Raw genomic sequence first — 25,438 nt, forward strand, 5'->3', positions numbered from 1 at the left:
CTTAAAGCATCTTGTTAATAAAAGATTGCTCTGACCTCATCCAGCACTATTTCCACCTGAAGAAGAGATCCTGAGTCCCCAGGTACTTCCTTCCTGCCTGGGAGGATGGACAAAAGGTATCAGCTAGAGAAAAATATAAAATACTGATAAAAATACAGTTTCTTACCTTATATTTCTTAGTAACTATTAATTCTAGAGAGTAGTTCACCTTTTACTAAATGGTTAAGGAAGTACTCATGTTTGTTGCCAACGTTTTGTGTTTTTTTTTTTATCCCAGTATTATACTGTTAAAGTTTTAGCATATACTGTTTAAAATTTATAATACATCAAGTAAAAAGACAGTTTTAAACATTTTTCTTTCTTTTTTTTTTTTTGCTTAAAACAATTTTTATTTTTGGTGAAAAAATACAGATACATTTTTGCTTTGAATTTACTTTTACATGGCAATTCAATTTGAGGTCCTTCTAGACAAGATGAGTCTATTTTTATTTTAAAACACGTTTAATTTCAATTTTTCCCTTACAGAGCCTTTTTCTGCAGTGACATAGTTTCCTCTGTAGTTTGGCAATGCAGCAAAATTCCCATTTCATCATAAGTTGGGTTTTAAGAGGCAACGCCAAAATTCTTTGAGGATCCTGAAGACACTTTTGAACTTGAAGTAAGGGTTATTATGATTATTAATTTAATTCTCATGCATCACAGAGGCACAAATCAACCATGTGTGATCTGGACTCCAGGACAAGCTTCCATTGAGAAGAGGCCACAGTGTTAATAGCAAGGCAGCGTCCTCAGGACCTGGCAGCTGCTCCATAGGGTCTAAGTCCCCTCACCTGAAGATGGGGTACACTGCAGGTGTTGTTGAAACAGCGGGGTTATCTTGAAAGAACAGATTGCCTGCTCTTCTTGGCCATCCTAGCACATACCTTCCTGGTAGTCATGGCACCAGGGAAAGGGAAGGATGTTAGATGTAGGGACATTTAGGAGGTCTCTTTCCCCCCAGGGAGGCTTAGGACTGTATCCTTCTGTGTTAAAAGACACTTTATTACTTTGCATTCCATCTGGAAAAACAAATAGATTTTGAATATGACAACAAAACAGGGAGAAGTCTTTTATATACAATTAGAGATAGTGGAGCTGGACAATGACCTTGTAAAGACTCAGCTAAGACAAGAATGTTGATAAGAAGGTAGGGTGTTCTCTAGGGGCTAAAGGCTAAAGATGAATGACCTGAAATGATTTGAAGAGCTGCACGGCTATCATGGCAACATGTTTGAAGTAATAAATTCAAAATCTTCATTGTTATGCTAGAGAATTAAGTTGTTGTAGCTGTTTCAAAGGAGTGAGGCTTAATAAAATAGAGGTTAATGATAATCGCTTTCCATCTCCCTTTTTGATTTGAAACGGGGCTTATAATACATATTCAAAAATTTCACCGTATGTTAATCTAGTCAGAGGCCTCTTTTCCTTATGAGAAAAACCATGTTTTGTATTCTCACAAAGTCTGTAGACATTGTTAACATAATAAACATCACTATACGTCATATGCAAATTACATCTACTCACTGACATTTAAAAAATAGAGAGTAATTTTCAAGAACTATTAACACAGGATTTGTAGTGAGAAATGTATACGAAGGAGCTCAAAGTAAGATATTTTCTTTGGATAGATCCTTTCAAAGTAATTTAGAAAAACACAAAATATTATTTACACCATACTAAACTTTCCTAAATGCTCTATGATATTTTCTTATCAAACTGTATTTTGAGAATGGAGGGATATAGATATAGCAAGTTTAATGCATAAGCCAGTAGCCCTTAGCTTGAGCAAAAGATGCACTTAGGGTCTCCCAACACCGAGAAGATGACAACTCAGTTGCAACTATTTCCCTTTTCCAAGCAGCTCAAAATGCTTTAGCAAAGACCTTATGACTCTTACATCATTATTAGTGACATAAAAAAAGGTGACAGAGACAAGAACTGGGGCTCTTGACTCCAAGCGCTTAATCCAATAAAACACGCTGCATTTTATTTAAAGTGACAAATACATTTCTTTGGTACTGCAAAAATAGAAGTTAAAAAGTTGTTAATTATTAATTGGAATTTTCCCACTGAATATGATCTTAAGATTTTTTGAGAAACATCCAGATTTACTACCACTTGAATGGTATTTGAGAAGTGAGAGTGACAACATGACCCAGTTTGGGGATATTAACTAGAAAATTTAAACTGATCAAGCTCGGTTTAGGAGAGTCCAAAATAAGTGCCCAATTAGACCAATACTGTGAGCTTTGCTATGCTCCTTTGAACAATTTGGTCCAAATAATTATATTCAGCCAATATGTTATTCCAGTTCATTCTGGTCATATCAGACGGGAACAAGGATCTTCTATACAGATCATATTACGTGACCCCCTTATCTCCATCGGAGTCTGTAGGTTGCCAGGAACATTGGAAATGGAACCAATCACCCTTTCTGTCACTATTACATTTTGCGTGAGAAGTGGCTCAGAGACTGTAGTGGAAGGTTGCACGAGAGAACCAGAGGCCGAGTAAGTCTCTGTTACCAAATAGCTACCATGCTGCAAAGGGTCAGGAATGGAAACAGCTGGCTGCAGAACAGAGCCGGAAGCAGACAAAGCAGAAGTTCCTTGACTGCCTGACAAAGTCTGGCCCCTAACAGATTCTGGCTGTTGGACTCCTAGGGGATAGCCACAGGATTCCATCCCCAAATGGCTGTCTTTGGAAGGTGGCTGAGTTTGTTGGGCTTCTTCATCGATCCCGAGGCTTATCTCTGCAAGCTTTTTAAATTTGGGGCCGAGCGAGTCCAAGAAGCTGTCATCCAGCTCATCGGCAATAAAACTGCAACAACCCAAGGAGCCCACGGGAGAACCGGGGGCACCCATTCCTTCATTATCATAGATCAGCAAGCAGTCATTTGCTTCCTGGGCATCGTCTTCCTCTGCACAGGCAAATGCTTTCTGAAGATGGAGAAAAGTGGAAAAAATGAATTTTCAAAGAGTCTCAGCTGAAGAATGCAATACTGTTCATAGAACTCAAGGATTGATTATGAATGCATAAGGTAATCCATAGAAGCAAAGCCATACTCTGGGTATCAGCAATCTTGTAATAGAAATTATCTGGTGTTTGGAGAACAGTGTAGCTGTCATTCCTTCAGAATTGAGTCTGGCCTAGGCTCACATTTTAAGTCTGGGTTTTGAAGGCACTGGCATGGATTTGGACCTACAAAACCAACGTGTTCAAAGCCTGGAGATTATTCACTGGGCCCAGTGTGGGAGGTCCCTGTATGTGCTTCTGTAAATGCAGGTCTTTGTGTTTAGGGGCGGGGACAGGCATCCCACTTGCACCATCTAAGCCGGCTCTCAGCCAGACTGGGGCATTGGCCTAGAATTCCCGACCCATGCGGGAGCCTGACCCATAACAAGGGCCCACACCACATCTCAGAATATCCCAAGAGACCCATCCCAAACAAGCTCTCCCTGCCAGTCAGTGTGAGACTCTACTTTCTCAGCAACAGTTCTGATCCCAGAATTTACCAGGTCTGATACCAAAACTCCGTATGAAATCTCTTCTACTGATGCACCAACCAAGAGGCAAGACCTTCCTCTTAAGAGTCCTCTCTGTTCTTGAACCCATTTTCCTTCCAGTTCTATGCTTCCTGACACTTCTTCTGACCTTTGATCACATCCCTTTTTTCCCACTTTTATTTCTGGGTCATTAATTTAAGGGTTCTTCAGCATTTTGGGGCATGGACTCTTGAAAATGTGAAGAGTACTATAACCCTGTCTCAGAAAAATATGCACATTTGACATACTTTATGGTACAGGAAACACAAAAGAGGCTGCTTTGTATTTCTGCAGAGGATGCTGCTGATCCTGACACACAAAAGGTTTTGCTTTCCATTGTTATTCCAGTCAGAGGGAAGAGGCTCCCCTTGTTATATTCTCTCCCTTTGTGTCTACCTACCATTTTTCCTTTTGACTAGTGGCCCAATTTTGGCCATCACCTTATTATCTGCATTATTTTGGCAGAGAACCCTATTTTTTTCTTACATTTTAACAAGCTGTAAGTACAACAACGAATTGCAAAGAAAAAAGATCTCTAATGTACCTAAGATAACAAAGCCACAGAGTTTTCTACCACATTACCTGAGAAAAGTAGGAGTCCAGGAAATTCATGTTTACTGCTCCTTCACCATAGTCTTTATTGGTTCCTCCCGTAGAATGCCTTGTTCTCATTGTTCCAGACTGTCCTGCAGAACCAATGCCAAGTCCAGTGGCTCCTCCAAATCCTCCAGCAGCTCCAGATCCTGTAGCTGCTCCAAGTTTGGTGGTCAGTTCCATTCCTGAGGTTCCTTCCACCACTGTCCCTCCAGCGTATGTATTCGTACAAACTTCTAAAAACAGGGAAGAAAATTCTGGAGTATCTTATGCTGTAATTTTTTTTTTTTTTTTTTTTACTGTTTTTTGATATCAATGGGCAGACACCCAGTAAGGCAAATAAGTAGGAGAGATTACAATTATATGGCTAGAGGTGATAAGAACATTCTAGGGTCTGAGAGAGTAACAGAGGAGGTCAGTCTGTACAGAGGATCTTCGCAGATGGAATCACTCTGGAAACATACTAATTAAAAAATATACACAGAAAATAGGTTTTCAGTGACAACAGCCAGAAACAGAAAAGTAAAAACAGAATATTCAGCACACAGCCATGGAAAACTTGTAACGCAATGCTTATTTGTTTTCAGGAAAAAGAAGAAATTAAAATTAAGCTATCATTGCTTTCAATATGGAAACCAAAGAGGAAACATCCATAATGTAATCATGCAAATTAGCAGATGCTAATTTAGTGTCTTGGTGTCTGAAGACACTTTAAAGAGTTATGGCTATTCTCCTTATTATCTTTACATTACACTTTCATGGAAAGTTAATTTTTTCTAGAGAATTCCGAGTATAGTTTTTGCTATGTAATTATAATCGGAGAAGCAGGTGAGGATTGGGGTAGCTGATAAAGGCAGACATTTTGCAGTGATCTCATGCAGATTTTGTAGGCTAGACATTTAAAAACAATCTATTGCTAAGTATGGGGTTAAGATAAACTTTAATATTAGGCATTAGGTCATATTGTTCCTGTAGTTTATGCCTTAATTGTGGCACTGAGACAAGATGAATAAAACAGTTATTTGGTAAACCAAAGAAATAAATAAGTTCACCTATATGAGAGCATAAATGATCTTGTCCCATTATGACTGAATATAAAACTGATACTTGAACTCAAATCTGGGTATTGTTAGTTTTGGGGTAGGAAGAAGGGCAATAAGATTGAGAAAGTGCACATATGAGGTTTAACTGAAAATATTACCAATGGTAAAAATAGTCAAAGGTGAGTGGTAGGCACATAGTATTTGGTATATTTTCCTTTACATTTGTCTACATGTGTGAAATCTTTTCTAATTAAAAAATTAGTAAGTGACTGAGAGCTCTACTTCAGTTTATTAAAGTTTGGGAAATGTATAATAAATCTTTGGATATTAAAAATGTGGCATCAGTGGGCAATGAATTTCAATGAACTTATTGAAACCCAAGCTTGGCCCTGGAATTGAGTAATACACTAATAGTAAATCATTTCATTGAAACCCTATTTTAGGGGTAACATCTCCCAGCGTGTGTATATATATATGCAAATTATTAAAAAATGATTTAGAACACTTTTTATTTTTCAGTATTTCTTATTTAACCCAGTATTGCCTTCAAAAGTCCATTTGATGTTTACTTACCAGAATTTTCCATGAAATCGGCTCCATTGGCAGTGATAGGTGGCACACGAATATTTGTGATTTCCTGCAAACCATGTTAAAGAAATAAATAAGTTTACAAATGAACCAGTTTCATGGTACTATGGGTGAAATGTGGCTCTTTGCAAAAGGTGACTTTAGAAGAAGTCCAAATTCTTACAGGAATAACCATTTTTATGGTTGGACATCTGAAGAGCTGTGATTCTAAAAGGCTCCATTTATTTCAGCACTCACAAAGGTCTTTGAAGGTCAAGAAGTGTCTTATTTTTATACCCTATCACCCCCTTTCCTATCTGAATATAAATCTAATTTTGTTCTATGTGATTGAAAGAAATGTTTTAGAAACTAGGTCCTCACCTTGTCTTCAGGATGGGCTCCTTCAATTCCCCACGGATGAATTGTTCCTTCTGAACCATCAGGAACTGGGATAAATCCTCCTGTCACTCCCCGGATAGGACCCATCCCACAGTCACAGGTCAGCAGCAGAAGGGGGGCCACTAGTTATAAAGGAAAACAAAATATCAGAACATTTGAATCATTTGGAAACAATGTGACATGACAATTGTCTGAAACATTATGAAGAAAATACAGTATTTCAGGACTCATGGAAAATCTAATAGAAAGCAAAACAAGTTTCTACAAATAAAATGTAAATTAAGCATCCTAAAATTTCATATGATTATGAAACTGGAGGAGACAGATATGATCATTCTTGTGATATGTATATTTTCTTAAAATAGTCACTGTTTGGGGCACCTGGGTGGCTCAGTTGGTTACGCAGCTGCCTTCTGCTCAGGTCACGATCCCGGAGTCCCAGGATCAAGTCCTACATGGGGAGTCAGCTTCTCCCTCTGACATTTTCCCCTCTCGTGTTCTCTCTCACTGTATCTCTCTCTCAAAAAAAAAACAAAACAATTCACTGTTTGATGAATGATAAAGATGGTCATTCAGTTCCTCAATCCTTTTCTGTTTTATATATATATATATATACACACACACAGGATTATCCTGCCCACCTAAAATCTATATAATTATATATATATAGTATATATATACTATATATACTATATAATATATTATATAATTATTATATATAATATAATATATAATTATATAGTATATATACTATATTATATATAGTATATATAATATAGATAATATATTATATAATATATAATATATAAAAATATATAATTAATATATAATGTATATATATATTATATATAATATAATATATAATTATATATAATTATATAATATATTATATAATATATAGTATATATACACTATATATATATATAGTTCAAAATGTTCAAATAAATTATATATATATAATTTATTTGAACATTTTGAGCAATGTATATTATGTCAGGGGAATACACACCTGGATGGTCAGGATTTTAGGTGGGCAGGATAATCCTGTAATCTGGACTCTAGTCATCTCTTAGTAAACAGGAATTAACCAGCAAACTCCCTCTGCAACTAGAGTGATGAGCTAGTACCAGTGCACTCTTAATTGTGACTTAAGAATCCCTAGCTTGGAGGGGCTTTCCTGTCAGAGTAATTTTCATTCTTTCTGTGCATATCTGCAAGATCTGTCACATCTCAGCAATAAAGATTAACATCATTCTTATGCTAATGCATCAAGAGGAAAATACTAAACTCTCCCTTGAAAGGAAGTTCTGGAAAGTTAGGTATTTTAGTGACCCCACCCCCACCTCTGGCTAGTCAGGGTCTATTGAATCCTCATGTTTGAATTCTGTCCACCCAGAGGTAGTTTAGTTAGGGGTTGTAGGGTTTGAATTTTGGCTCCACCTCTCACCTGGTGGGTAAGTTATATCATCCTTTCTTGCCTCTAGTAATTCATCCAGAGAATGGGAGAATAAATACTATATACATCATCAGGTGTTATGAGGATTAAATGAGTTAGTATTATAAGTAAAGGACAGTAATGAGTGGTATGAGGATTTGCTAGTATTGTCTGGAAGCGCTATATCAGTTATACAAATTAGGTTGGTCCTATATTATAAGTAAAATAGGTTGGATATAATTGATGTATTTTCTTAAAATTTATATAGTGTTCATATAAATGATACTTCTACATGCTTTTTAAATTTATTGCCATTCTCAATTCTATGACTTTGTTAAGTGTGTGGGAAGAATTGAATGATACTCATTGACAAATTAGTTTTTAAGGTGATGGATGTACACCTGTATGGTGAGTATTTTTAGATGGGCATAAATCATCTTTTAGAGATCTTGCTATCATTGTTATCTACAATATATATTTGCTTTATATATATATATATATCCATAGAAACTTTTTCAAAGTCTTGAGTGTATTTCTGCAGACTAAAAAATGTACGTTTTGCCATGCACAAAAATCAAAACCTGGCATTTTTTCAAATGGTAGGAGCACAGGAAGCAAATATGATTGTGGGATTAACACAATGTACTTTCTCTGATTACTATCCTGAGCCACAATCCCAAATGTACAATGGCTTGCCTCAGGTTATATCAACACCCTAAAAGTCAGTATTTCAAAGTGAAACTCATCACTACTACCATATGTATCTGTGCTGCCTCTAGTATTTTCAATTTCATTTAATAGTTTAAGTGACAACTGAATTCAATGGTTCATCTGGATTTCTTAACCACTCTTCATATTTGTTAGTCTCCAAATCTTTGCCATGTAATGCCTTACACACTTATCCTTTCCTTTCCAACTCATGTCTAAATCTGGCTTCTATCATCTCTTTGAAACTAGTAGAACCTCCTAACTGTTATTTCCTTTCTAATTTACGGTACACAGCTCGGCCAATGTTATCTTTCTAAAACATAAATATGAACATGCTAGGCTTCTTTCTCATAGCAACTCTTATTTCTCATAGCTTAAAGCATAAACACTGTAACATATGTACGTAAGCCCTTTCAAATTGGTATCAGTGCATCTCCAGTTTCGTTTCCTTGACTCTCCACAATCTCCCCATGCATTCGCCTCCCAAGGTGTGATTCCTAAAACATGCAAAGCATTTCTGGCTTTGGCTCATGCTGTCACCCTTTGGGAACAAATTTCCCTCTTTTTGTGCTTTCTATATCCTCCTCACTTTCCAACGCTCAGATTGATGATTCACCTACTCCACAAAGCCTGCATAATACCCTTTTGTATTCATTTCTATTATAGTTGCATCATAGTATCGTTTTTTCCATAGAGTTAGACATGCATAAACCTGTGAACTACATGAAAACCAGAATCAAGTTCCCTTTCCAGTTGGCTGCTTGTGTTAAGACTCACATCAATGTACTTGAAAAATCTTTGGTTTTGAAATTGACTAATATGATATTGAAAAACTGAAAGGTGAGTCAATTTCAGCTGTGAAATGAAACAATGCATATTAATTGCAGAATAGTAAACACTTATGGGGAAGGCAGAAGAAGAATATATGGCATGTGTGGGAGGCTACTAGATGTATGAATAGCAACTTCTTTCTTTTTCTTTTTCTTTCTTTTTTGTAAAAAGAGATCTGAACAGATATGGCGAATATTAAGATCTGTTAAATCTGAATGATGGTTAGTTATATGAGTGCTCGTCATGTAATTTTCTGCACCTTGTGGTTTAAAAATACTGCACAAATTTAAGAAAAATTTAAGTGAAGGGGCTGGCATAGACTTGTTTATCATGAAGAAAAGCCTACAGTTCTATAATAAATTTGGGAAATGGATATGAATTTATCAAGGATTTTTCTTATTTGTATAAGAATTTGCCATGAATTTCCTTTAAATAGAGACCTAATACATTAAAAATTCTATTTGATCTCAAGACTTTGATTTAATTGAAGCATTTTAGAAACCTATCCATTGAATAAATAAATTTTACTTTTATTGAAAAATAAAATGTTTTATTTTTAAAATAAAAAAATAAAGGGGCGCCTGGGTGGCTCAGTGGGTTAGAGCCTCTGCCTTTGGCTTAGGTCATGATTCTAGGGTCCTGGGATCGAGCCCCGCGGGCTCTCTGCTCATCAGGGAGCCTGCTTCCTCCTCTCTCTCTCTGCCTGCCTCTCCCTACTTGTGATCTCTCTCAGTCAAATAAATAAACAAAATCTTAAAAAAAAAATTAAAAAAAAAACCACATTCCCTAAATGTGTTTAATAAGCTTAATCTTATTAAGTGAAAGCCTTTAAGAGGGTGTATTTGTAGTGGTAAGATATTTTCAGGAAGTCCTGGATTAAGCAATAACTTTCAGAGCCTATGATGTATTAATAATATTCATTATAAAGCTCAGCCTATATCCTTTACATTTTTCTCTAGATTTACTTGGGAAGGGTTCTTTTTCTATTTTATGTCTACAGAGAAGACATCTTAGTAGATGATGCATTGTGGGTAAAAGCATTATTCTGATGATGAACGTTACTGGCAGTGTATAGAAAGTGTTCATGCTTAAATGTTTTTCTTGTTGATTCTCTTGGGCTGTTTTCTACCTGTCTTACATATATATGACTTGCTTTGTTGTATTACAAATATAGATTATTGGCAAGTGACATATTAACTTTCAGCATTTCTGGTTCTTCCTGAAAATGTTACCCCCATCTTTGCCTGTAACACCATTAAGGAATGGTTGTACATTGCAAAGATGGTATTTACCATGCAGCCCAAAGGCCTGATTCCCTATCAAAAACAGACGTTAGGGGCACCTGGGTGGCTCAGTGGGTTAAAGCTTCTGCCTTCGGCTCAGGTCATGATCTCAGGGTCCTGGGATCGAGCCCCGCATCGGGCTCTCTGCTCGGCGGGGAGCCTGCTTCCTCCTCTCTCTCTGCCTGCCTCTCTGCCTACTTGTGATCTGTCTGTCAAATAAATAAATCTAAGAAAAAAGAAAAAGACAAAACAAAACAAAAACAACAGACGTTAGCTTTGGCATACTCACATAGCAACAGCAAAAGACCAAGGAGTAGCAGGCCGATGGCAGCAGGCCCCAGCCTCCCTGATGTTCTGTTTCCACCTATGTATTCAGGGTCTTTATCCTTCTCCGAAGGTCTACAGGTGTCCCTGTTGTCACACTGGCAGACTTCCAGAGTCAGGCTCTCTGGTGTCTCGCACTGTCTGTCCTGACTATCGGTAATGGTGAGGGAGATACTGTGCGATCCAGGAGATAGTGGCTGCTGGGCACTTAGGAGTGCGGAAGTAGCTGAAGACAAACAATCACACAAATCAGCAGCAGGACAGGTATCTTTTGCCCTTAAAACTACTTATTTTTATTAACAGACCCCGGGTTGCCTTAAACATCATTGTCACAAATAGGGAGGCTGATAAGGTGAGGCTGGAGGAGTTCTGAGAGTGAGAAGTTGGGGTTCAGTTGGGTAAACAGGGCTGCATTTCCTTCATGTCCTTCTTTCTGCCCCACATGGGCCTGTTATAGCTTCCCATGCAGACTCAGTTCTACCCCAGTTTTCCTCCTGAAAGATGATGGGAGGCAGGTAACATTTCAATATCAAGCCCCCTCCCCTGGGACTTAACCAATCTCCTGTACGTCTGCCCCAATCCCCTGAACGCTTGTGTGGCCCTCTGGACGTATGCTTTCCCTCTACGTCCATGTTTTTCTGCCTGACTGATCAAGACTGAGTTTCTGCTTTGGCTTCCACTACCTCCGCTGATCCTGCCCAAAGGCCAGTTGTATAGGATGTTCTGAGGTGAGGGCCTGTGGCCTACGTGGCTCATGAACATGGATTATTCTCCGTTCTCCATTGCTATGTTCTCCCTTTCTAAGTGGGCTTGGTTAGCAGCTCTCGTAAGCTGCAGAGTTTTGTCAACTGAGCCACTCTTAACCCCTTTGGTGTTATGTCTGATCCACTTGGTCCAACCACTGTTGCCTTGTCCAGCCTCACTCAAGCAGCCGTGTCCAGTGCTAGGTCCTGTCTCTCTCTGATGTTTCTTTTGCAGGTTTTTCATTGGCCATGTGCTGGTAACCCCATTTGGAGCCAAAAGCTACATGAATACTTTGGAACTAGGGACTCCCACCTAGATCAGTAAGGCCTTAGGAAAGAAGGCCATGGAGAACAAGAACGCTTTGGTGACTCTAGCAATGGTTGATTCCTATGACTAGGGAACGATAGAGCACATTCATGGAGGGAATCAAGATTGGTTCAGCAAAGATCTAGAGAAAAGTGAGAAGATTCTTATTAAGTCCAATGGCTATTCCTAGGAGACACCTAGAAAACATAAAAAGTGTAAAATTAGCATGGTAAAAGGGAGAAGAAAAGGAAGGATGGATGATGAACTCTTTCCCACTGGTTAATAGGAATTTCAGTCCGCCATGCTGTCAAGGTTCCTAACTAGTGACAGACTAAGTAGCACTTCCTATGAGCCTTGAGCGGGTGACCCCTCCTGTGCTTCATGTCTGTTCACAGTCTGCCCGGTTAGGAAAAGTTTGTATAGTTAGAAATTTAAACAGCTCTGCAATAAAATTGATGGCTGACTCTACTCTTTTTATGGTGTGCTGTGGAGGCAGAAATAAGACATTAAAAATACAAAACAATTAGATTGCACATAAAAAATATTAAATAGCACGAACATATATCATTCTCTTCTCTTTTGAAGAAAGAAGAAATTCATGAGGCTAGGACCACATCTTCATTGCAAAGAACTTTTTCAATTATTCTTGGAAAAGACTTGCTCCCGAATGAACTCTTTTATCCCTCTGAAAATATAAAGAAGCAGCAACTTTTTCATTAACAAAAGCAAGTTTACTATTACTCACCATTCAGTGTTGTGATACTCCAGACAACTGGCAATTTTAGTGGTTGCTCCTCCAGAGAAAATGTGTAGGGACCAGAATACTTATTGTCTAGTGCTCTAGCTGAGACAACCACAGAAGGTTGTGAACTACAAATTGTCTTCTTTTCAAGGACGATTGTTGGACAGTTTTCATTAAAACCAGGTACCTCAACATATATGGTACCTGTAGATGTTTTACCTGTGTTTTCTGTAAGAATGACATTTTAGAGTTAAGGACATATACAGAATACGTTGTACCCCAAAAAACCTTTTAAATGTCACTTGCATGCAGCCAACTTAGTATGTCTTCTCGTGAGAAATTATATTCATTATTCTTACAAGTAAAAAGATGTCATTTAGTTTCTACATCTTGTAAAAAGCAAGCTTAAATTTATTAACTTGGCTGGTGTCTCTAGTAGCATAGGCTATTAATTTAATATGCTTGAAACCAAGACCTGTAAGATGACGAATTCACTGATTACAAATGAAATCAGCATAAAAACAAGTTTTCTTAAATGTATCCTACTGCATGAACCCAGCACTGTGTGGAAGATTTTTGCTCCTAAGGCTTGAGCCAAAGTATTTGGAATAAATAATGATTTATTTTACTATCCAAGATACAAAAGTTTATTGAAGAAAATTTTTTCAGTGTTGACAATTAAAAACAATAAAGCAATAAAGTAAAAATTTCTCTGTTGTAGGATTATGAATAATTTCTGTTGTTTCCCTTAGTACTTTTTGCTCTTTCCTCAGGTGATATGATTTTTGGTGTTTATTCTTTTGTTTTATTTTCTTATGTTTGCTTATTGCCTGAGCATTGCCAGGAGCCCCATTTTGAAATATTTCTCTTACCGTCTATGGCCAGAACCTCAGCTGTGATTGTCCTGTTAACTATGAAAGTAGAATCCCGATCGATGTTTTTGACAAATTTGATCTGAGCAGTTTTTGAATCAATGAATAGTAGACCACCATCATTACGTCCCATGATATACCTGTTTGTGACAGAAAAAAAAATATAGTTTTTTTTTCAAATATGGAATGTCTACCTACTTAATGAAAATAGCTGATTTTATGTTTAATGTATTTATACTTAATTTAAGACATGGAAATATACAGTGGCAGAAAATCAGCATATTAGCATGGACAAGCAGTATTTCATAATCCCTAAGTATTAGCCTGATTTTTCAATTTTCTACTCTTTGCAATAAAATAATTTCTTTCTTGCTCTTACAGTATCTACTTTGCCTGGTGTTCTTATATTTGGGGCATATTCATTTTGTATGTGATGTTTTATTTGATTGTACCATAGTCTTCTGGTGAACTGCTCTTTTTATTTTTATGTATTTATTTATTTATTTTAAAGATTTTATTTATTTATTTGACAGACAGAGATCACAAGTAGGTAGAGAGGGAGGCACAGAGAGACAGAGAAGCAGGCTCCCTGCTGAGCAGAGAGCCCAATGCGGGACTCGATCCCAGGACCCTGGGATCATGACCTGAGCCGAAGGCAGAGGCTTTAACCCACTGAGCCACCCAGATGCCCAGAACTACTCTTTTTAAACTCAACTGAAAATTTCTGTAAGATCTTTTCCTGATTCCTCTCCATAGGCTAAGGCATTCTTCTCTTAGTTTCCACTTTAACTTATGCTTATGTTTTCTTTGCTCATAGCCCAGGATGTTCCAATGATTTAGCTATAAGTCTCTTCTTGAGTTAGCCATTTCCTTGAGTTGGCCCCTTTGTGTCTCTTTGTATTCTTGGCATATAAAAGTTTGTATTATTTTGTAGTAGCTTATAAATTAAAACCACATCAAGGAATAACGTAAAAACAGTCTTACTTGACATTTGAGGCAGCTTTGTTAGTATCCTCATCAATGGCTTGATACGTTCCCAGAACATAATTGACCAGTTTTTTACTACTTATGCCTTTCTGCACAGTAAATGTCTTAGAAGCAGGATGGAATGTAATTCCTTCTTTCACGTTGATTATTTGGATCGTGACTGGGGTTGACTGCACTCGATATTGAGAAATTATTGATTGGTGAAATTCAGCTTTGTTTTTGACAGCAATACCAAGTTGTACATATTGTAGTTGTTCATAATCTAGAGCCTAGAGTAAAAAATAAATAAATAAATAAAATTAGAAGGAAAGAAGTATCACAGAGATACAATCCAGCAAACCCAGAATAGGACAAGGGAACTCTATGTCCCATGCTATGAATGACTTTTTTATTTCTATATACCGAAACAGCCTCAGAAGTCATTATAATGTTGAGATGGAGAAATCATTGAAATTCTTAACTCATAAGACCTCAGCTTGGTAACTGATATTTACAAAATGGCAGACCTCTTTTTAGACTACTAAAACATCATTATAGTTTCTTTAGGCTGTGTAGTACGATGGAAAGAATCCCGAATTTGCTATGATAGCATGGCTTGAATACTAGTTTTGCTGCCTAATAGCGGTGTGACTCATGGCACAATACTTAATTTCTCTGATTCTCAAATTTTCACTTTGAAAAAAACTGAAGAACTTCACCTCATCAGATCGTTGTGAGGACTGCACACATTTAGTCCCGTAATACATTCCTATAAATGGCAGTTATAGCCATTCCCAGAATAGCTATTGTATTCATGTGTAATAGTGTCTTTCCTGACTGGAAATTCCTAGGTGGCAAAGGCAAACTATCATAATAAATTTAGTTGGCAAATATGCCTCTGCAAAGCAGTGTGTGTGGGGGTGGCCCACCAACTCTTTGTAGAACCATTTTTAGATGGTCTTGTATGATAACTATTTGTTTGACCCTTTAATTGGGGTGGCCCAAGTCATGTCCTGAGGAATCCCAGGAGGGCTTTTTCCTTTCACTAATATATTTTTCTGAGTGTGATGAGATAAGAAAATGTTCATTTGTGTTACATTTGTACATTACTGAAAATAATTAAGGTAAGGGATCTGGATTTGAGTTTTAAGTTTGCAATGACTAGTTTGTGAGCTTTTCCAGTGGCATGGAAGAGAAAGAGTAAGTGGAAGAGAAAATATAAGTAGGTAATTATAATACAATGGGTAAGTGACAGAAGAAATTATAGAGTCTATGTGCAAAAATGAGTCAACACTTCTGCTGGGGACAGTTAGAAACCTTCTGAGACGTTTCAAGGGAGTTGAGAGTTGAAGGTTGAAGGTTGAGGAGGAGTTTTTCAGGCAGAGGTGAAACATTTGCAAATGCCTAGAGTTACAGAAGGTGACAGGGTGAGAGGCCTTGTCCACAGTTCTGAGGAGGCTGAAGGTCATCTTCAAGGCCAGCAGCTGGTCATCAGTCCTGGCTGCAATTAGAGTTCTCTGTGGAGCCATTAAGTCCTGTCTTCTGGGTTTCCTCACGGACCAACTGAACCAATTGTTCCCATATTCCTGCTGGTGATGCAAATGAGCAATGAATGGAGGGCCACTTTCCTAGCCAGTGGAGAACAAGGAAAGGTTTTAAAGAACAGAGTAATGCACATTGGTTTTAAGAAAAACATGGCAGTAGACTAGTGGCAGTAAGAGGATGAAGGGAAGTAGAAACAGGAGGTAAGGAGATCTATCAGGAGTGATTACAGTCATGTAGAGTAAGAAGTCAAGGCCCGGTAGATCATAGGCCATAGAAAGGAAGACCAGGGCCAGACTTTACGGACAATTTCTAGGGCAGAACTGGATGATGGGCTGTTTGTTGTGAGGAAATGTTATGATGGAATAATAAGGCCTAATTTCTCTGATTCTCATCTAGTTTAGAAGACTAGATGACACCAAGACAGGAGAGAGGGAAGACCTCATTTTCAGGGGTTGCTGGGAGTTTATAACACACCCTTGCAAGTGATGGTTATAGCCTTCTCTCTGGAAAGCAGAGTAATAGGAACTGCTCACACGGCTTCCTGCATTGGGGGATCCCAGCAGTTTCCTTGTTAAGGGGCCATTATGGGTCTGTCACTCTACTGGACTCAAGGAAATAAAAAAAGTCCTATATAGTTCAGTATGTGCCAAGGAATGTCTTCAAATAGTGGTTATTTTTTCTAGTCTATATTGTGTCCAGGCAGAAATATCCTTATGTTATTCCAGGTTGGATTCTGTATTTGTGTGTGTGTGGGGCGGGGTGGGGGGGGGGCGAGGAAAGTGACTGTTAGAGCCAAGCATGTTAAATGGAAGGTTTACTCAATTACTCTTTTTTTGTGTTGCAGATTTAATTATTTATTCCCATTTTCCAAAAACTTGTATTTCCCCCCCTCTTATGACTGTAATTAATCCACTTAAAGCAAGGTGACAAATTCACAAGCCACAATATCACGTATTCTTGTCCTTTCCCGTCTTCAGTTGTAGAGAGTAAATGAGATTAAGTCAAGAAATGGGTTTCACATTCTTGTGTGTTAAGCAAGCACACCTATAAATATACATATATTAGTGTATTTGTGTTTACTGTGGTAGCTTGGAAGGAAATAAATCATCCTTCTTGGAAGGAAATAAATTTTTTAAAAAAGCTACCCTTAGGTAATGGGGCTATGCATGTGTCTTTAAAAAATTCTATCTACTTTTATGTGTTTTCTGTGAAGAAGCAGTGTTATTACTAATAAGTGAATAAAGTTTATCTGCAGAAATGATAGTTGGGCTAATATGGAATATTTTTACCATGGAAGGGAAATGGGCCTTACCTTAACCACCTTCAGGATGCCTTCGTTCGTTCTTGGATCAGTTTGTATTTCAAACCAATTCCCTTCATTTCCAGAGGTGAAGAAATACACTGCAAGCCAATTATCTGTGAATTCTTCGTCCCAATCTATAACTTGAAATCGAAGCAACTCAGAACTTAAAGTATTTTCCTCAATAGGTGCTGAATACTAAAAAGGAGAGAAGCAGAATTTAAGAGTTATTGTCAGGTTTTATCTAAAGAGATTCTGAATAGAATTAATCATTAATTCTCAAATTATGTGTTGCCTTTTGCTGGTTACTAAATTCTTATATTTTACAAAAGCTTATTTTAAAGGAAAGTGCAGAGAACTTAAATAGAAGCCAGCAGGCAAATGAATACTGAATTAGAATGACAAAATGAAAAATAAAAAATATATATCATTATTCTTCAAGGAGGATAAGGTGTACCTGAGATTCTCGGAACATTGGGAAATTATCATTAACATCTTTAACTTTGATACTACATTCACATTGAGTTGATAGCCCTTCTCCATCTTTGTCGGCACCACTCACAACCAGCCGATAGCTGCTAACTTGCTAAATTTGGAGAAAAACAAAGAAAAATAATTTATCTCCAGTGCCAAGAATACAAAGAAAACTACTTGCTTCCCATGGGTAAAGAGGTGAAAATATTCAAGCTCCTGGTTTATTCTCTAAAAGGATCACGTGAGTTGTTTCATTGTCCAGCATAGAGGAGGCATGTGGGGCCCTGGAGACCAGGTTTCTCTTTTGTAAGCTTCTTAGGTTAAGAAAGTTACACTTGGAGCAAAAACGGGCAGTGAGGATGGTGGGATGCTTATTTGAGGGAAGTTCACTAATAGAGCTTTCCTATTGGTCTATTTGAGAATCATTTGCATAAGTAATATAAAGTCTGACAGGATATTGCATGTGATCGAGATGGCGGTGGTGGTGGTGATGGTAGTTATAGTGGTAGGATAATGGGGAAGAGAGAGCAAGGATTCTTTAGTGTTCTGGAAGCAGGGGTAAAATTAAAACTAGTCAGTAGAAAAAAAATGTAACATCAGAGAAGGATTTCTTCCAGAAAGAAATTTCTTCTATCATCTCAGAAATTTATTTTTCCTCCACCTAATAAGGAATTAGTCACCGTTCAGTCTTTGTCCATGTATGCTTGCATGCCTTCTTTTACTCTCCACTTGACCTCCCACTGATACGCTGATATTTGTTTGTTTAGGGTACAGCTGATTGTACAGTTCTTAGGTACACATCTCACCCCACTAGAATCATATTGAAATGCAAACCATTTCCCTAGATTGGCCCAGTTGAGTACGGAAAACGTCTTTTCCTTTCTTCTTTCAACGTCAGGTAAAGTGGGGTCACATCTCTCAGCTTTCTTACAATCAAATCTTTCATTATCGAATGTTCCCAAATGCTTTGCTTTACCTCTCGATCAAGAGAATTGGTTAAAGTACGGACTTCCCCAGTGTGTCTGCTTAGGAGGAACATGGGTATGCCTGCAGGCTCCTGAGAGACAATTTTGAAGGCTATTTTAGAGTTCAAGTGGTTTGGTTCATCTGCGTCCGTGGCATTTAGTATCATCACCAGTGAGTCTAGAAATACAGAAGAAACTCATGAAAGAATATGTAAGAATTGACATTCTTTTCACAGATTCAACACAATTTCAAATTGACCTTTGTTTTTTAAAATCTTAATTCTATCTGTATGCTCAATATCAGTTGCAGTGTCTCTTACTGTCTTTCTTAATCAGGTGGAACTGTGCTGCCTTCTATAAAAATCTTCCTGTTAGGGCGCCTGGGTGGCTCAGTGGGTTAAGGCCTCTGCCTTTGGCTCAGGTCATGATATCAGGGTCCTGGGATCAAGCCCCACATGGGGCTCTCTGCTCAGCGGGGAGCCTCTCTCTCTGCCTGCCTCTCTGCCTACTTGTGATCTCTGTCTGTCAAATAAATAAATAAAATCTTAAAAAAAACCTTCCTGTTGTCCTTAAGCCTTGGCTGTGTTGGAGTTGAGACTATTTTCTGTCTTAATTTCTTCCCTTGATGGATGGCATTGTCTTTCTCCCTTTTCCCCAGATTATCCAAGTAATTTAGTGTGTCTCTGTCCTTTATAATCTAAAAAGTCTAGCTGATGCAACCAGGCTACCTAAGCCCACCCCTTTAGCTTTATGACTACCAGGTACTCATGTGACTTATGTATAGAGAGTAACTATTAACTATTATTAACTATTAACTATTATTATGAACTATTAAGTTCATAACAGGACCATGACCTAGAGATACAATGGCAGTGGATAATTAGTTCAAATACAAATATTAGAAAGTAAGACCCAGGTTATTGGGATGAATTTTTCTGCAAGACTACTGATAAAACTAGGAGAATAAATTAGCTTATAAAATGATGACTATAGTGATGCCTGTATTTTAAAATAAAAATATTAGGAGTAGTAGATACTGTAAGGGACTTACTTGGAGCACTATTTTCTTCAATTTCTCCCACAAATATAGTTTGTGAAAATACTGGAGGATTGTCATTGACATCTAAAATTTTAACCGTTAGTATAAGTGGTTTCTCTACATCTTGTCCTAGGGCATTTAGAGCATGACACGTGATCTAGAAAAAGGAGGGAAATGTTACTTAATACTCTACAAACTCAGTTTTCATACTACTAAAACTTGTAGAAATAAAGCCCCTACTAGCATGTACAGACTTTTTTTGCACAGAAGAAAAATGTTGCCCCCAATACTAGACAAAGGAAGTAAAGGTGCCCACAGTGAGCAGGCCAGTTAGGCAAGCTGCCCCTTCTTCTGGGCTGGTGCTGTCATGTAATACAAAGAGTGTGAAGCTCTTTGCAGGATGCATGTTGGATTTCAATGCTTACTCATGCACCCTCTTGGTAAATTCCTTCAGGGGCACATCCAGAAGTGAAGGCTCTTTATAAGAGGGACGAACATGGTTATTTGTTGGTGGAATTTTTCATGCACTGATCTCTCTTCTAAATTAACCAGTAGAAGAGTAGCACATTCTAAAGCCACCAGGCACAAACATAAGGGTGCCCAATATTGAGGACACAAACTTACCAGGAAGCTTGGAGTTTCCTCGCGATCAACTATGGCTGTTATGTTAATTTCTCCAGTGTTTTTGTCAACAACAAAGATTCCAAAAGGGGGTTGATCAATTCCCATTCCAGAAATTCGGTAGGTAATTTTCTGGGTTGCTTGGAAATCTGAAGTAATCTGAAGCCCCAAACACCCAAAATGTGAATGTGATCATCAGTCAGACCTTTTCTTTCCCATTTCTCCACCTTCATAGTCTTAAGTCTTCTGTTTATTTTATTCACTCTTTCTGACCCTGTGATGGTTACTTTTTGCCTTGATGAATACTGGGGATGTGAAATATTTCAAACTGTTGCATCTATTGACCAGCATGGACCAACACACATTAATCATTTTGGCTCTAGAATGTTTGCTCAGATTGTGGCCACCGTGGCAATGTTAAAATGTTGAGAGAAAGTCATGGATACTTAATATTGAAAAGACTACTTCTGAATGCTCTTTTCCTTAGCGGAGAACATTTTTTGAAAAAAAGACATTTATTTAAAGGCGCATGGGTGGCTCAGTCATTAAGTGTCTGCCTTCGGCTCAGGCCATGATCCCAGGGTTCTGGGATCAGCAGGAAGCCTGCTTCTCCCTCTCCCACTCCTCCTGTTTGTGTTCCCTCTCTCGCTGTCTCTCTCTGTCAAATAAATAAAAATCTTTTTAAAAAAAGACATTTATTTTAGTTTAAATAGAGGGAGCTGGAGAGAAAAAGGGAAAGGAACTATACAGTAAATGTTAAACATATTTATTAAAATAAATTATTTATTATTATTTTATTTTTATTATTATAATTTTCCAGCTTTTTAATATGGAAAATTTCAAATATATATAAAGTTAGATTAGTATAATGAACCTGATATATCTCATCACCCAGTCTTAATCATTACAAATACATGGACCCCCAACCATTTATCTTATTGTCTTATCCATACATATATTTTTTGTTAGCATATAATGTATTATTTGCCCCAGGGGTACAGGTATGTGAATCATTAGTCTTACACAATTCACAGCACTCACCATAGCATATACCCTCCCCATTGTCAATCACCCAACCATCCCATCCCTCCCTCTCACCCCCCAACCCCCTGGCAGCCCTCAATTTGTTTCCTGAGATTAAGAATCTCTTATGGTTTGTCTCCCTACCCGGGTCCCATCTTGTTTCATTTTTCCCTCCCTTCCCCCCATGAACCTCTGCCCTGCCTTTCAAATTCCTCATCATATTTTTTTTTTCTATTTGTTTGCTAGAATCCAGATCTAAACAAGGCATATTCATTGAAGTTGGTCCCCCAGTCTCTTAATTATTTTTTATTACTCTAGAAGCCATAGTTCCTTCATCTCATTCTATATTATTATTATTAGTTTTTTTTTTATGTGGTTGAAGATACCAGATTATTTGTTCTATGGACTCCCCAGTCTGCATTTTGATAAATGGATTACCATATCATTTTAATTTATATCTATTACATTTATTCTGAAACTGCACATTGCTCCTGCCGATGTGACTTACTTTGGCAATTGGATTTCTTTTCGAGTTGTCTTCTCTTTCTCGGCAGGGTTTTGCAAATTTCACCCATTCACGTTTGTATCTCCTTTTGCCTTGTACAGCTGTATCATCTTCTCCATGTTGACCCTTTGTCTTATGTGAAAAGGGATCCCATTTTATTATGCACATTGTTAAAAATTTTTGATTTGAGTATTGCTTATCAACACCTAGGTTGAGGAGCCCTCTCTGTTTCCTAGTATCTAGGACTGTCAAAAGTCTACTTTGCTTGACCTCACACTTTGTCAAGCAAAGAGAGAACATTTAATATCTAAAACAATTACAGAGCCATATGATTTTTAATACTGGCATTGAATAATATTTTGTATTTCCTTTATATATTCCATAATATCTCACTGCTCTGGGTACCTAGGATGTATTTAATAAAAACCTGTTGTGGGGCACCTGGGTGGCACAGTGGGTTAAGCCTCTGTCTTCGGCTCAGGTCATGATCCCAGAGTCCTGGGATCAAGCCCCATATCAGGCTCTCTGCTCGCTCAGCAGGAAGCCTACTTCTCCCTCTCCCACTCCCCCTGCTTGTATTCCCTCTCTCGCTGTGTCTTTCTCTGTCAAATAAATAAAATCTTTAAAAGAAACCCAAAAACAAACAAACAAAAAAACCTGTTGATTTGTTTAAAATAAGAAAGAATGCGTAAGATAAAGTACAATAATGGCATTTATACATTCTTGGTATTCAAAATTGGGTTGGTTTTAATTTTATTTTCACAGTTATTTAATGGTTTTAAACATTAAAGAAATATTTACTTTTCACAATACAATTTTAAGTTTTTGAACTAAACTATTATTTTAGTTACAAAAAACTTTTTCATACTTTACCTCTATTCGCAGTTCTCCATGAACCAATATGAGCACCTGTAGACATTTAAATAAAATCAAGTTAAATGTGAATTCTTCTAATAAGTAATTACAAAGATAATCCTGTTCATACTGTAGTTTGTTTCTATTTCCAAAGAAGTGGATTTGTTGAAGCCGTATTCAAAGGGTAAAATCCTCTCAGGAAAAAGAAAATATTCTCAGTATAAACAAGTTCTTACAGTTTTTTAATCTGACTTTAGAGTTTTAATGGTGTACAAAAGAATCTACTGAATTATGCAAAACTGTGCCAAACAGTTGCAACAACCAGACATATTATACCTGGCTGTTCTATAAAGACTTTCTAAGAACTCTGGGAGATACTGCTTTGGGAAACAGTGGTGAGCATCATTGTGATAAGCTATTAGTTGTACTTTTTTGTTGTATGACAGTGGAGAGGATGGAAAAGAACTAGTCAGGTTTAGAGAGTGGAACATAAAAGTTGGGGATCTGCTACTCCAATCACAAGTATGGTGCATGTGGGACATGGACCTGCTAATCCCTGCCCTGTTATTTCAGCTTAAATGTCGAGCTTAATTTTCACACTGATCTGAAAAAATTAAATGAGGATAAAATGAAGTCAGGCAGTCTAGGGTCTTTACTTTCTCAAGAACCTATGGGATCTTCATTTGTGTCACGTTCCATCTTGTTTTTTTACCTAGAATGCATTTTTTTTTTAACTTGAATATAGTTAACGCACAATGTTATGTTAGTTTCAGGTGTACAATTTAGTGATTTGACAAGTTTATACATTATGCTATGCTCACGGCAAGTGCAGCTGCTATTTGTGTCTTGTTACATCAGTGTTACAATATTACTATTCCTTTTGCTGTGCTTTCTATTCCTGTGACTTAATTCATTCCATACCTAGAAGCCTTTATCTTCCACCCCTCTTCACTCATTTTGTGCAACCCCCCCACCATTCTCCCTTCTGGCAACCATCAGTTTGTTCTCTGTATTGATAGGTCTGATTCTACTTTTTGTTTTCCTTTGCTTTGCTTTCCTTCCCTTCACTTTCCTTTCCCTTTCTCTCTCCCTTTCCTTTCCTTCTTTTTCTTTTGGATTCCACTTATAAGTGGAATCATTTTGGGTTTTCTCAGTCTGACTTATTTCACTTAGCAGAATACCCTTTGGGTCCATCCATATCGTCTCAGGTGTCCTGATATCAACCTTTTTGTGGCTGCATAATTTTCCATTACAGCTTCCTTATCCGTTCATCTGTTGATGGACACTTAGGTTGCTTCCATATCTTGGCTATTATAAACAATGCTGAAATAAGTATAGGAATGTATATGTCTTTGTGATGTGATAATGGTGTTTTGTTTTCTTTGGGTAAATAACCATTAGTGGAATTATTGGATCATACTGAATGCAATATAATCCATATTGGCTCATACCCATGTGGTAATTCTATTTTTAATTTTTTGAGGACTCTCCATACTGTTTTCCACAGAAGCTGTACCAATTTCAGTTCCCACCAACAGTGTACAAGGGCTTTTTTCCCCCCCACATCTTTGCCAACACTTTTTATTTCTTGTCACTTTGATTTTAGACATTCTAACTGGTAATAATCAGTTCAAGTTCCAACAATTGCCATGAAACTGTGCTTACTGATGTCTTCTTTTCTGGGTTTTTTCAACACATTTTTGTACCATGCAGTTTAACCCATAAGGGTTTGCCATGATTTACTATTTCTCATTGTTTTATGTACATCAAGCCAAGAGAACTGTAAACTTTCCAGATCAGCGTTTCTGTTATTTTATTCTTGCAATTATTTTAACTTTTTCCTCACTAGATGTTTAACAAATATTTGCTGACCTGCTACTTATCTGATGTGAAGATAATCTGGTAGGGAAAAGGTTGTGAACAATAAATCAGAAGAAAAAGAATTAGAGTAATATTAGTAGTTAACGTTTATTAATGGTTTTTGTGTTAGTTGCAATTTATAGATCTTTATATTTATTATCTCATGTAATACTTATAGTAGCCATCTGATGGAGATACTATTATTATAGTCTATTTTATGGATGAAGAAATGGAGCCAGGAGACAACGAGAACTTTGTCTCCCCCAACAGCTCTAATTGAGCCAGGATTTGAACCTTGGTATCCTGACTCCAAAGTGTATACATCATCATTAAACTAGATTTTATTTTTTAAAATTTTTTAAAAGATTTTATTTATTTATTTGACAGAGATGACAAGTAGGCAGAGAGGCAGGCAGAGCCAGAGAAGGAAGCAGGCTCCCCGCTGAGCAGAGAGCTGGATGCAGGGCTGGATCCCAGGACCCTGGGATCATGACCCTAGCCGAAGGCAGAGGCCTTAACCCACTGAGCCACCCAGGCGCCCCATGAAACTAGATTTTAGCCAAAGTTGGCATAAATAAGTAGAAAAAACTAGTGGTAGAAAGAAAGTTATATAATGGTCAATTTAGATTTCCTCCTGGCAACAGTGGAAGTTACTGCTGAAACATGTAGATTTATTACATTGTTTACTTTGGAAGGCTATAATAAAAGAGGCAGGTGGAACTCTGAACCAAAGTAGTAACTATAACAGACATAGGATGCCAGGACCATTGCATTCTAAAAATTTCATTGAAATCCTTATTTCAAAGGGTCTGCAAATTGTCATGAAAAGGGACCATTGCGGGGCACCTGGGTG

The 25,438-nt window shown here is 37.4% G+C and overlaps 1 protein-coding gene across 1 annotated transcript in view; it reads right to left on the minus strand.

Moving 5' to 3' along the window:
* Window positions 1-373: 373 nt before the first annotated feature.
* DSG3 (desmoglein 3) overlaps window positions 374-25,438 on the minus strand; it is a 34,879-nt gene continuing 9,814 nt past the window's right edge. Inside the window, exons 2-16 of the mRNA XM_080820929.1 lie at window positions 22,744-22,779; window positions 21,874-22,002; window positions 20,346-20,501; window positions 19,734-19,878; window positions 18,694-18,860; window positions 17,701-17,829; window positions 17,256-17,441; window positions 14,417-14,688; window positions 13,433-13,572; window positions 12,564-12,788; window positions 10,734-10,994; window positions 6,170-6,309; window positions 5,795-5,858; window positions 4,167-4,414; window positions 374-2,978 (exon numbers count right to left, since the gene is read on the minus strand). Of these exons, the coding sequence (XP_080677055.1) occupies window positions 2,361-2,978; window positions 4,167-4,414; window positions 5,795-5,858; window positions 6,170-6,309; window positions 10,734-10,994; window positions 12,564-12,788; window positions 13,433-13,572; window positions 14,417-14,688; window positions 17,256-17,441; window positions 17,701-17,829; window positions 18,694-18,860; window positions 19,734-19,878; window positions 20,346-20,501; window positions 21,874-22,002; window positions 22,744-22,779 (2,916 nt within the window). The 3' untranslated portion in view covers window positions 374-2,360. The remainder of the gene's footprint in view (window positions 2,979-4,166; window positions 4,415-5,794; window positions 5,859-6,169; window positions 6,310-10,733; window positions 10,995-12,563; window positions 12,789-13,432; window positions 13,573-14,416; window positions 14,689-17,255; window positions 17,442-17,700; window positions 17,830-18,693; window positions 18,861-19,733; window positions 19,879-20,345; window positions 20,502-21,873; window positions 22,003-22,743; window positions 22,780-25,438) is intronic.

This window comes from Martes martes (genome assembly GCF_963455335.1).
Source record: "Martes martes genome assembly, chromosome: 13".
NCBI lineage: Eukaryota > Metazoa > Chordata > Mammalia > Carnivora > Mustelidae > Martes > Martes martes.